The sequence below is a fragment of the Podarcis bocagei genome (genome assembly GCF_964188305.1).
Source record: "Podarcis bocagei genome assembly, chromosome: 9".
NCBI classification, from domain to species: Eukaryota; Metazoa; Chordata; class Lepidosauria; order Squamata; family Lacertidae; genus Podarcis; species Podarcis bocagei.
In genome coordinates, this window is record NC_138134.1 from 12,175,241 (window position 1) to 12,187,706 (window position 12,466).

The window sequence follows — 12,466 nt, forward strand, 5'->3', positions numbered from 1 at the left end:
CTTTGTTGGCAATGTTTGCCTTAATAGGAGTGAATTGGGGAAACAGCGTTTCTGTTCACAAGTCCATCTAACTTCATCCATCCATTATTTCCAGAAAGCCCGTTGCTGTTTCCATACTACCCTCAGAAGTCCTTGCATTTTGTCAAAAGGCGGATGGAGGGAATTATCGACCAGTGCCTACAAAAGCCGGCTGTAAGTATTCGGTCGTTGGTCGGGTTTGAGTTTCGGCAAGGAACACCGTTGTTCTCATCTGTTTTTAAAAGCAGGTTGCAAGAATGAAGTTTCCCTCTGCGGAATCCAGCCGTTGGCCGAAATGCCAAAGTTGCAGGTGGTGGCCTGTTTCCTGCTAAGTAGACTCGCTGGGGTTCAAACTCCCAGATTTGTAGCATTAATAGATTCCCTCCCTCTAAAAATAAAAAGCAGTATAGAAATGAAATTATTATTATTAATAATAACATTCTGAATTTTGAGTGAGAGAGTGTGAGGTCTCTTCTTCATGGCCCAGAATTATAGAGCAATAATGTTAAGTCCTCCACAGATTATGGCTTAATGGTTTTAACTTGGGTAGATGTTGGTTATTTGGAGTGGGGTGGTTTTAAATTGTTATTAATTGTTGTATGTCATTTTGTATTTGTATTTTTTTTCATAAGGCTGATTAATATTCTACATCCATTTAAATGTGCTTATGGGAGGGGGTTTATTGTTTTGTTGCTTCTGTTTTGACTGTTTACTTGTGTTTTTACCTCATATTTTTTTTCTGTGAACCGTCCTGTGATCTTGTGATGAAGGGTGGCAAATAATAATAATATGCACAGGACTGTTGCCAGCATTTAGGCAAACAGCAGCTGTGACTGCATCTGCCCAGGCTGGATCTGGCCTTAAGATTTCCATTCTTTTTATGCATGCGAAAGAAGGACGAGGTTCAGATAGCAAAACCACTAGAATTCACAGCATTGCATAAACTTGAAACCTCCTTTCTTGTTGTTGTTACCTAGATTGTGTCCTGTGGGCAGTCAGCTTCCGCTGTGTTTGTTTTGAATGCTAGAATAATAATCTCACAGGGCTTAAAACATACATGGGTTCTATCTACTGTTGCATTCACAGTCCTGGGCCAAATTTGCTCTTTCTGTGTCGGTGGGTGTGTTGCTGCGACTAATGTATTTTTCGCTCCATAGGACGCACCGGACCATAGGAGGGGGAGAACAGGGGGGGGGAATTATCCCCCTCTCTGCTCAGCGACCCTTCCATTTCTCCTCCCGCTTTGCTGAAGGGGCGCTGCGCAGAGGGAAAACTGTGCAGCGCCTCTCCAGTGAAGCGAAGCCTGGAGAGCAAGAGAGATTGGTGTGCACCGACACCTCTCGCTCTCCAGGCTTCAGGCAGCTATCCGCAAGCCTTTGGAGCGCAGCCGGAACTCCGGCTGTGCTCCAAAGGCTTGCGGATAGCTGCCTAAAGCCCCCAGAGCGCAGTGGGAGTTCCCTGCGCTCCGGGGGCTTCAGGTGGCTTCAGCAAAAGCAACGCGAAGCCTCTGGAACACGGGGGCGGCTCTCCCTCTGCACTTTGGAGGCTTCACGTTGCTGTCGCTGAAGCCAATGAGCCTGCATTCGCTCCATAGGACATACATAGAATCATAGAATCATAGAGTTGGAAGAGACCACAAGGACCATCAAGTCCAACCCCCTGCCAAGCAGGAAACACCATCAGAGCACTCCTGACATATGGTTGTCAGGCCTCTGCTTAAAGACCTCCAAAGAAGGAGACTCCACCACACTCCTTGGCAGCAAATTCCACTGTTGAACATACATTTTCCCTTCATTTTTGGAGGGGAAAAAGTGCGTCCTATAGAGCGAAAAACACGGTAATTTCTCCCAACTGCTTTAATGCTTTTCGTCCTTCTCTCTAGGATGTGGTTGGGAAATCCGTGCACGAGGCGTTTTGTATGCCTTTGTACAAAGCATCCAAAAGGTAAGGCTTTTGCAATAAGGAATAGCTTTTTCCCAGTTTGACTTAGAACAAAATGTTGGAAGTGCTGGAGTATTGCTTCTGAGTTTACCAGCCACATTGTCTTCCAGGATTCTCCATTCTTTCTTTCCCATTGTTTCCTCCCATCAGTAAGTCACCATTCTGTACCCACTGAGCATGCTCAGTCTTCATGGGACTATTTGTGGGTTTGGTAGTCAAGTGTGCCAGTGTGGTGTAGTGGTTAAGAGCGGTAGACTCGTAATCTGGTGAACCGGGTTCGATTCCCTGCTCCTCCACATGCAGCTGCTGGGTGACCTTGGTCTAGTCACACTTCTCTGAAGTCTCTCAGCTCCACTCACCTCACAGAGTGTTTGTTGTGGGGGAAGAAGGGAAAGGGGAATGTTAGCCACTTTGAGGCTCCTTCGGGTAGTGATAAAGCGGGATATCAAATCCAAACTCTTATTATTATTATTATTATTATCATTATTATTATTCAATATTTTTCTGAAGTTTTTAAAATTGTTTTTGGTATTACAACAACAACAACTATTATTATTATTACTATTATTATTATTATTATTATTATTATTATTATTATCTATTCCCCGCCCATCTGGCTGGGTTTCCCCAGCCACTCTGGGTGGCTTCCAACAAAACACTAAAATACAATAACCTATTAAACATTAAAAGCTTCCCTAAACAGGGCTGCCTTCAGATGTCTTCTAAAAGTCTGGCAGTTATTTTTCTCTTTGGCATCTGGTGGGACGGCGTTCCACAGGGTGGGTGCCACTACCGAGAAGGCCCTCTGCCTGGTTCCCTGTAACTTGGCTTCTCGCAATGAGGGAACCGCCAGAAGGCCCTTGGCGCTGGACCTCAGTGTCCGGGCAGAACGATGGGGGTGGAGACGCTCCTTCAGGTATACTGGACCGAGGCTGTTTAGGGCTTTAAAGGTCAGCACCAACACTTTGAATTGTGTTGACCTTGTGCTGGCCTAATACCTGCCTCTTGCCCATGCTGCTCACATGAGGACGTACTCTGAGAATGAATCTGCTATTTGCATATAGGATTTGCATATCATGCTTATGTAAAATACGTTTTTAATGTTGTACACTGCCCTCGGAATTAAATAATAAATATTCTTCTTTCTTTTCCACTTTAGTGAGGATCCAACATCTCAGCTCTTCAAGTTGCCCTTTTTGTGAGCATGTAACTATTTTTCTACGTTCTAGTCACCAAGTGTTACGGTTTATTTTTTACTTACGGGTATTCAAATTATCATTGCAGGTGGAATGATAAATCATCCAATTTGCATTACGTTTTGTTCACGATGTTAGAAAGCTCCATATCTAAAATATACATATTGAAGAGGCATACAGACACTTCCAGGTATGATAGAATAAAAGGTGTATTTTAAGCTTTCCGTTGGATTTGTTTTAATTTTAATTTTTTTGTTTTCATCTAGATGTAGTTCTGCAAAGCCACTTTCATTGCATGGCACAGGCCTAGATAACAGTTTCATTGATTTAGCTGTGCATTTTCACATATCATGTAATGTCTGCATAAAATACCAAAGATTTGGTTCATATGGTAACTTTTTCCACCCTTAGGTCTGCTGATAATGGGCTACTCGCTGTTGATTTTGGAAATTTTCTAAACATCAGTATTAATGAAAATTCAGGAACGAGGTTGGTATATCTAAAAATGCCTAACTTTCAAAAGCTAGCCAGATAGTAATTTCACCAAATTATACAGTGGTACCTTGGTTCTCAAACTTAATCTGTTCCGGAAGTCCATTCCAAAACCAAAACATTCCAAAGCCAAGGTGCGCTTTCCCATAGAAAGTAATGCAAAACAAATTAATCCGTTCCAGACTTTTAAAAACAACCCCTAAAACAGCAATTTAACATGAATTTTACTATCTAACGAGACTATTGATCCGTAAAATGAAAGCAATAATCAATGTACTGTACTATAAAATAAATAAGACAGTATTGTAGATGATAAAAATGAAAATTTAATTTTTTTTCTTCCCTGCACTGATGATAGTCATTGTTTGGATAGGGGGCTTTTATCCATTTCTGCAGTCACACAATCAATCAGTAGCTGAACTGGGTTCCACACAGTCACAAAAACAAATTAACCCCAAAAGCCTCAAAAACAAAAATTCAAATTAAATAGCAAAAACCCCAAACTTTATCCATTCCGGAAGTCCGTTTGACTTCCAAAATGTTTGAAAACCAAGGCGCAGCTTCTGTTTGGTGCAGGCGCCCCAGAAACAATTGCTGACAACCGCATCGGACGCTTGGCTTCCAAAAATCGTTCAGAAACCGGAATACTTCTGGGTTTTCGGAGTTTGAGAACCAAAGCGTTTTAGAACCAAGGCGTTTGAGAACCAAGGTGTTTGAGAACCAAGTTACCACTGTAACTTGATTAGGCATAGGAAGCCCCTTGATTCTAGAAAAGAAGGATGGCAAGATTTTAGGGAATGATCGATGTTTTGTTCTGAGCTGCTTGCAAACGTTTGTTCTGATGTAGGCCACATTGACCATTGGCCATAGTTAGTCATAAGCAGTGACTTAACATAAATAGGCGAACCACACATGCTTTGCTCATCTTCCCTAGCACTGGGAAAGAACAAACCACAATCCTTGGCTTAATGTTACCTAAATTGTGTCACGCAAAACACAAGAATCATTGAATCCTGGAACTGTAGAGTTGAAAGGAACCTGGAGGGTGATCTAGTCCAAATTTCTTCAATGCAAGAATCTTTTGCCCAACATGGAATTCGAACCCACAACCGTGAGATTAAGAGGCTCCTGCTGTACCTCCTGAACTATCCCGCTTCTCCCCTTGGCTACAGAAAGTGGGTTGTTGGAACCGAAACAAACCAAAGTCTCTGGCTTGTGGTGGCTGGAGATCTTGATTCTATAGCAAAATATCCAGTAAAACAGCAGGAGGGCTTTGCAGTATTGTAATAATAATAATAATAATAATAATAATAATAGTTTTTATTTATACCCCGCCCTCCCCAGCCAAGGCCGGGCTCAGGGCAGCTAACAAGCAATAATAAAAACAAGTTTAATGATTACAACTTAAAAACAAAATTAAAATACAACATTAAAATATTAAAATATTAAAATGTAGCCTCATTGCAGGAGGAGAAAGGAAAAGAAAAAAGAAAGAGGGGGAGGGAATCAAATTGGCTCCAAGCCAAAGGCCTGGCGGAACAACTCTGTCTTACAGGCCCTGCGGAAAGAAATCAGATCCTGCAGGGCCCTGGTCTCATGAGACAGAGCGTTCCACCAGGTCGAAGCCATCACTGAAAAAGCCCTGCCCTGGTGGAAGCCAATCTAACTTCCTTAGGGCCCGGGACCACTAGGGTGTTGCTATTTATGGACCTTGAGGCTCTCTGTGGGCGGTCCCGTAGGTACAAGGGTCCTAGGCTGTGAAGGGCTTTAAAGGTCAAATCCAGCACCTTAAATCTGACCCTGAACTCCACCGGGAGCCAGTGCAGCTTGAAAAGCACTGGGTGAATATGCTCCCATGGCAGAGACCCCGTGAGGAGCCTCGCTGCAGCATTCTGCACCCGCTGGAGTTTCTGGGACAGCTTTAAGGGCAGCCCCGTGTAGAGCGAATTACAGTAGTCAAGCCTGGAGGTGACCGTTGCATGGATCACTGTGGCCAGGTAGGGGCGGGAAAGGTAAGGGACCAACTATTGTAGCAAAATACATTTCTGCACTGAATGGTTTTCTTGGTGTGCATCACTTCCTTGACCACAACTAGAATGCTTTCGCCTTATCTGGCTTATAGTTGTTACAGTTGCCTCGATGCTCATTTCTACGACGATGAAACGATCACAGTAATCCTTGTGGAGAATTCACAGCAAGAGGGAAAGGAGAGGATTTTGGCCCAGTTGCCGTTATCATCCGTATATACCGAGGAAAACCAGGGTTTGGAATTCAGCTGGAATTCTGCTCAAAGGTACGGATTGGACTTCCAGATTTTATCTTAATCCTTTTGTTTTGTTCCCTGTGCCTCTTTTTCTTTTGGTAGTCAGGCGTTAAGAAGGATGCAGGCTATTAGAAACTGCTGAACTGAAACTGCACATTCCCAAGTACAGTGGTACCTCGGGTTAAGTACTTAATTCGTTCCGGAGGTCCGTTCTTAACCTGAAACTGTTGTTAACCTGAAGCACCACTTTAGCTAATGGGGCCTCCTGCTGCCGCCGCGCTGGCAGAGCACGATTTCTGTTCTCATCCTGAAGCAAAGTTCTTAACCCGAGGTACTATTTCTGGGTTAGCGGAGTCTGTAACCTGAAGTGTATGTAACCTGAAGCGTGTGTAACCCGAGGTACCATTGTACACGGAAAAGTATGGTAACTTGCACTATTGGGGCAGTATCCAAGTAACTCATTCCGTTGGTGCAAGGATTTTCATTAGCGCAACAGAACTTGCATTATTCTGCAACATTTCCACTCTCCTGCCAGCAGCGTTGAGAGATTTAGCAACTGTGTAAGAATTAGCTGAGCATTCATGAGAACGTAAAATATGTACCGGCCTAACTTGCCCGGTCATTGTAAAAAGATAACTGACGTTCATTTCACTTTGAATATTCTAAGCACTGTATAAATGATAACTGCTGTTACATTAAGCTGCCCTGGGCCTATTTCTCATCCATTAGTATATCGTTGCCCCTTACATTTTATTTTCTGCTTCTTTCAAATGCACGCAATGAAATCAGGGTGGTTTGGGCAAAAATGGCAGAGGAGAAAATTCAGTGACCAAGATGTGTGTGATGAAATCTAGGTTATACACTAAAGCAGGCATCCCCAACCTTCGGCCCTCCAGATGTTTTGGACTACAATTCCCATCATCCCTGACCACTGGTCCTGTTAGCTAGGGATCATGGGAGTTGTAGGCCAAAACATCTGGAGGGCCATAGGCTGGGGATGCCTGGAGTGAAGTTTCAAATTTCCATTTGGAGTTAACAAGGAATTTGTAGTCTTAGCATCTTTCTTCGCTGGTCTTAACTAGATTGGATATGCAATGTGAGGACATTCCTACACAGTCTGTCACCATCGAGGGTCAGTGGAGGGTGTTGGAGAACATGAAAGCCCAGTATGTTGCTGTAAATGGCATCCGAAAAGTTTCCTGTGTGGTGAGTATCCCATGGACAGATTTTGCATTTGACCCATTGACACCACTGTGTTGACTGGGAGTCGTTCTCAAGTCATTTTGTATAGGACTGCAGGCCTTGTTTTTCTGGGGTCATGAGTGAAGATATTGGACCGACTCCCTCAGCAATGAAGAGCATTAACCTATATAGTAAAAATAGTTCAGTTATCATCTCTATTGGTACAGGAACAGTATTCTGCTGCAGTGAAGATGTGGAGAACAAAATTTCTTTGATATTGCTTTGCAAATTCTTTTTATGTAGGTTGAAGTGATGCATTGTATTTCTTTGATTCTGAAGTTTTATGATCATGGTACTACATTTTTTACTCAGAAATTGTTACAGTTTTCACAACACAATAAAATTATATCGAGAACAAATGAAATGAAAAGGAAGAAAGAGAAACGACAAAAGAAAAGAGAGGAAGGCAGAGGAAGGAAGAAAAGAGAGGAGAAATAGACAGTAGATATAAACACAGTGGTACCTCAGTTTTCGAGCATCTTTGAAGCCAAATGTTTCGGTTTTTGAATGCTGAAAACACAGAAGTAATTGCTTTCGTTTTCAAATGCTTTTCAGAAGTCAAACAGTTTTTTCCCCCAATTTTCCCCACTGAAATTGCAGACTGCCCTTTGCACCTCGGTTTTCAAACGGTCTTCTGGAACAGTTTGAAAACCGAGGTATCACTGTATATATATATCCCTCTATTCTAATTCTACCCTAATCTCCATATGCAAAGAAGTGAGTCTTCCCAGCTCCCACCTGGGAAGTTTTCCTCAGTCTCACAGCCTCAGAAAAACCCACTCTTGCCTGCCTCCCTCACAGACCCCTCCCTTCTGACCGCCACGTATCTGTATGTAACTTATTTTATGTAAATTACATTAATAGTGCAATATCAGAAAATAACAATCATAAAAAACAAAGAAAGAAAAAAGAAAAAACAGATTAAAAGATAAAAGACCCTTTCACTTCCCTGTCTGCCAATCATTTGTATATCAATTATTCAAAATATTTAACATACTTTCTTTCCTAGCCTTTTTTGGCACAAGTTAAAACAGCAAAATCATAAAATCATACAAAGTCATCCAAATAAATTGATAATCCAAACACATACAATATATAATCATATACAATATACAATAGATAATCATATACAATATACATATAATAATATAAAACATATACATATAATAGATAAACATATACAATAGATAATCACCAATGAATAAATCAGGCAACTTTAGATTTAGCTTTAAAGATCTCGGCTAAGTAATAATAATAATAATAATATTCCCAAGCCACTCTGGGTGGCTTCCAACAGAATGTTAAAATACAATAGTCTATTAAACATTAAAAGCTTCCCTAAACAGGGCTGCCTTCACATCTGAAGGGAGGGTGTTCCACAGGGCGGGCGCCACTACCGAGAAGGCCCTCTGCCTGGTTCCCTGTAGCTTTGCTTCTTGCAGCGAGGGAACCGCCTGAAGGCCCTCGGCGCTGGACCTCAGTGTCTGGGCAGGACGATGGGGGTGGAGACGCTCCTTCAGGTATACTGTGTTGAGGCCGTTTAGGGCTTTAAAGGTCAGCACCAACACTTTAAAACCCCGAAACAATATTGTACTACCTGTTGTACTACGTTTTGAACGTTTATATTTTTGTCGCTGCCTTGGATGGGCTTGACCCATAAAGGCAGCTATCGGAGCAGTAAAATAAGACCTATCTTTAAAATGTTCCCCTAGCTAAGTTCAAACCTCCGGCACATCCGAGTGTTTGAAATGGACGTGGAAGATGATGGAGAGGCGGAGGAGGAAGAAGAGGAAGAAATGGTCTCTCAGGCAAGCGCGGGCGAAGAGGAGCCCCGCCCGTCTACGAGCAACCAGGAAGAGAGTCTCCTTGCTGGTTCTGCTGAATTAGCAGATGAAACAGGAGAACAGCAATCGAGTCTCAATGTGTGAGACAAAACTCCCGGTTCATTAGCTGCAGGTGGGCAAAACTCTGGCCATAAACTATTCTTAGGGGAATTAGCTTGTACAGGAGCTGCATGCTGGTGCTTGCGTCATAGAATCATAGAATCCTAGAGTTGGAAGAGACCACAAGGGCCATCGAGTCCAACCCCCTGCCAAGCAGGAAACACCATCAGAGCACTCCTGACATATGGTTGTCAAGCCTCTGCTTAAAGACCTCCAAAGTAGGAGACTCCACCACACTCCTTGGCAGCAAATTCCACTGTCGAACAGCTCTTACTGTCAGGAAGTTCTTCCTAATGTTTAGGTGGAATCTTCTTTCTTGTAGTTTGGATCCATTGCTCCGTGTCCGCTTCTCTGGAGCAGCAGAAAACAACCTTTCTCCCTCCTCTATGTGACATCATTTTATATATTTGAACATGGCTATCATATCACCCCTTAACCTCCTCTTCTCCAGGATAAACATGCCCAGCTCCCTTAGCCGTTCCTCATAAGGCATCGTTTCCAGGCCTTTGACCATTTTGGTTGCCCTCCTCTGGACACGTTCCAGTTTGTCAGTGTCCTTCTTGAATTGTGGTGCCCAGAACTGGACACAGTACTCCAGGTGAGGTCTGACCAGAGCAGAATACAGTGGCACTATTACTTCCCTTGATCTAGATGCTATATTCCTATTGATGCAGCCCAGAATTGCATTGGCTTTTTTAGCTGCCGAGTCACACTGTTGGCTCAAAGCGTCTTAAGACTAATTTCGCTCTTCCCTTTCGGGAGCAGGGAAATAAACAACTGAGTGGCTGGATTAGCACCCCCCGATTATGGTTCGTTTAGGAGAAAACAAACCATAAGCACCAGTAGGGATGCAACACGAAACCACTTCTCCACTCCAGGAAGAGGAAAAGGGAGCTGGGAGGGCTTGAGATGCAGGCAGATCTCAGTTCCCTAACCTATTTGATGGTCAGTGTTTCTGTCCAGGCTCTTACGTGTTGTAGAGAAAAAGGAGGAATATGGCTTTACTCTCCCAGACTAGTTTATAAAAGGCTTTTGTGGGTATGGAAGCATCCCTGACTCTTCCTTTCTTTTCCCAGTGTTTCCCAGTGCTGCTTCTTGCTTCTGAGTTCCCTGAATAAGTACAGCGCTGGAAGAAAACACACCCGAATGCAGCCAGTTCATCCTGCAAACACATGTCTGCCCTTTAAACGTAAGACAGTGTTGTGGTTCCAACGCTTCCCTTCCAGTCCCACTGCAACATGAGAAATGGGCTTTAAATGTGGCATTTTCCATCTGTATTTGTAATGGATGGTAAATTAAACAGTGATATTTTTTCTGCAGTGACGGTGTTGCGGTTTGTGCTTTCGATTCCATGTTTTACTAATTTGTAGTTTAGGTCCGTGGTTCCCAGCGTGGGGCACACGCCCCACAGCAAGGCCATTTTATTTTTTAGGGAGGCAATTGGAAGCTTGTTTAGACCAAGTTAATGGCCTTTTAGGCTCCCTCCACGTGAATAGGAGTTCACTGTTTGAATAATAAGAATTACAGTGATACCTCGGGTTACATACGTTTCAGGTTACAGGCTAACCCTGAAATATTACCTTGGGTTAAGAACTTTGCTTCAGGATAAGAGCAGAAATCAGGCTCCAGCAGCGCGGCAGCAGTGAAAGTGGTGTTTCAGGTTAAGAAGAGACCTCCAGAACGCATTAAGTTCTTAAACCGAGGTACCACTGTATATGTCATTGGGGAGGGGGGGATATCAGGATTTTAGAGATACTTAGTTGGGCATGCCCAAAAGTTGGGAACCACTGGTCTAGGTGTTTTCTAAAATTTATAGTCTAAGGTGGGTGGTTTTTTTAAAAAAGCTTTCAAATGTGAAACAAAAATCTATAAAACAATGAAATGTTTGCCTGTTGCTCAGAAGTCAACTCCTTGCCCCAAAAAGCGTTTTACTGTTATTTTAGGATGTACCACATGCACATTAAGCAGAGCCAGTCTTCTGCAAAAGCAGAGAACTTTTAGCAGTATTTTCTAAAACATCATCCAGAACTTTGATTTACTGGACCTTCTACTATTTGTGCTCTCCCCCCCAGGTCTGCAGAGAAAGTGGTCATGTTACATTATGATTTAATGTATAATAATAATAATAATAATAATAATTTATTATTTATACCCCACCCATCTGGCTGGGTTTCCCCTGCCACTCTGGTCAGCTTCCAGCAAAATATTAATATACAATAATGTAAATAAATACATATCCTGCACTGGAGATCAATAGTAATAACCCAGACCATTGCCTTTAATGTGTGTGTGTTTGTGTGTGTGTGTGTGTGAAATTAAAGAGATTTTATACAAATAAATTTATATAGGATTGCAGCCATTCTTTCAGGTGGTTCTGCTGTGTGTGTGTGTCCTAGAATGCACTCGGATTATTGTCTTCTTAAATCATCTCTGCAGATAAGCATCAAGGGCAAAGTTAATAGTGCGCACTTATCGACTTTGTTTGTTTTGGACTGAACTGATGGCTAGACCTACAGTTTCCATAAAAAGACGGTGGTTAAAGTGTTATCATGAGCTGAAGAATAATAAACATTTATTGCTTCACTAGACACGGCAGAGATTCCTCTTTAGAAGTAGTTGTAAAGGTGGAAAAGGTGTAGCTGGTCTTGAGAAACATGTATTGTCAATCATTTCCCACAGCAATCATTAATTCATTTGTATTCTGTAGTTAAATTTAAATGTACTTGTAGTTGAAAAGGATTAGTAGATCAAAGGAATGTATGAACTTTGGGTTGTTTAGGATCAAATAGTGCAGACAGCTCTGAATTTTTTCACATATTGCCTTTGTCCCATAATGTTTAAAAGATGTCTTTCCAACACACACACACACACACACACACACACACACACACACACACCTAGAAGCACGCTAAATATTAAATTTAAAATAAAATGAGTCTTCCTCTTTTACTACTGGCAAAAGCTTGTGAATTGTGAATCATAGATTGAGAGATTTGCATATATAGGATGACAACATAGCTCTGCTAAAGTTTTCTATAAAAAGTTCTGACTCTAGCAGTTATTTCTTTCATCCCATATCAGTAAACTGATGTTAGTATTTTTTTTTTGGGGGGGGGCGGGATTTAAGACAGCAAAGCCGTCACAAATATTGGCTAGAAAGTCCTGGTGTGACAATTTCAGCTGTCATCTGTCTTGAGCCAGCTTCCCTTATGACAGAAGTACGAACAATATAGATAATTCTGTGGTCTGGACAAACCGTGGCAAACTCTGATCTCTGCCTGATATTACAACTGGGCAGAGCAATCCTCACCGTGTCGGAAACTGGTGGAACTGGTGCCATCTTAAATTAAGGTAGCGTAAATTGCCCCATT

The 12,466-nt window shown here is 42.3% G+C and overlaps 1 protein-coding gene across 1 annotated transcript in view; it reads left to right on the forward strand.

The window, feature by feature from the left end:
- Positions 1-10,412, forward strand: part of ANAPC4 (anaphase promoting complex subunit 4) — a 36,926-nt gene extending 26,514 nt beyond the window's left edge. Inside the window, exons 22-30 of the mRNA XM_081207673.1 lie at positions 95-192; positions 1,901-1,962; positions 3,119-3,157; positions 3,244-3,345; positions 3,567-3,644; positions 5,770-5,940; positions 6,993-7,116; positions 8,865-9,108; positions 10,182-10,412. Of these exons, the coding sequence (XP_081063799.1) occupies positions 95-192; positions 1,901-1,962; positions 3,119-3,157; positions 3,244-3,345; positions 3,567-3,644; positions 5,770-5,940; positions 6,993-7,116; positions 8,865-9,080 (890 nt within the window). The 3' untranslated portion in view covers positions 9,081-9,108; positions 10,182-10,412. The remainder of the gene's footprint in view (positions 1-94; positions 193-1,900; positions 1,963-3,118; positions 3,158-3,243; positions 3,346-3,566; positions 3,645-5,769; positions 5,941-6,992; positions 7,117-8,864; positions 9,109-10,181) is intronic.
- The last annotated feature ends 2,054 nt before the right edge of the window (positions 10,413-12,466 follow it).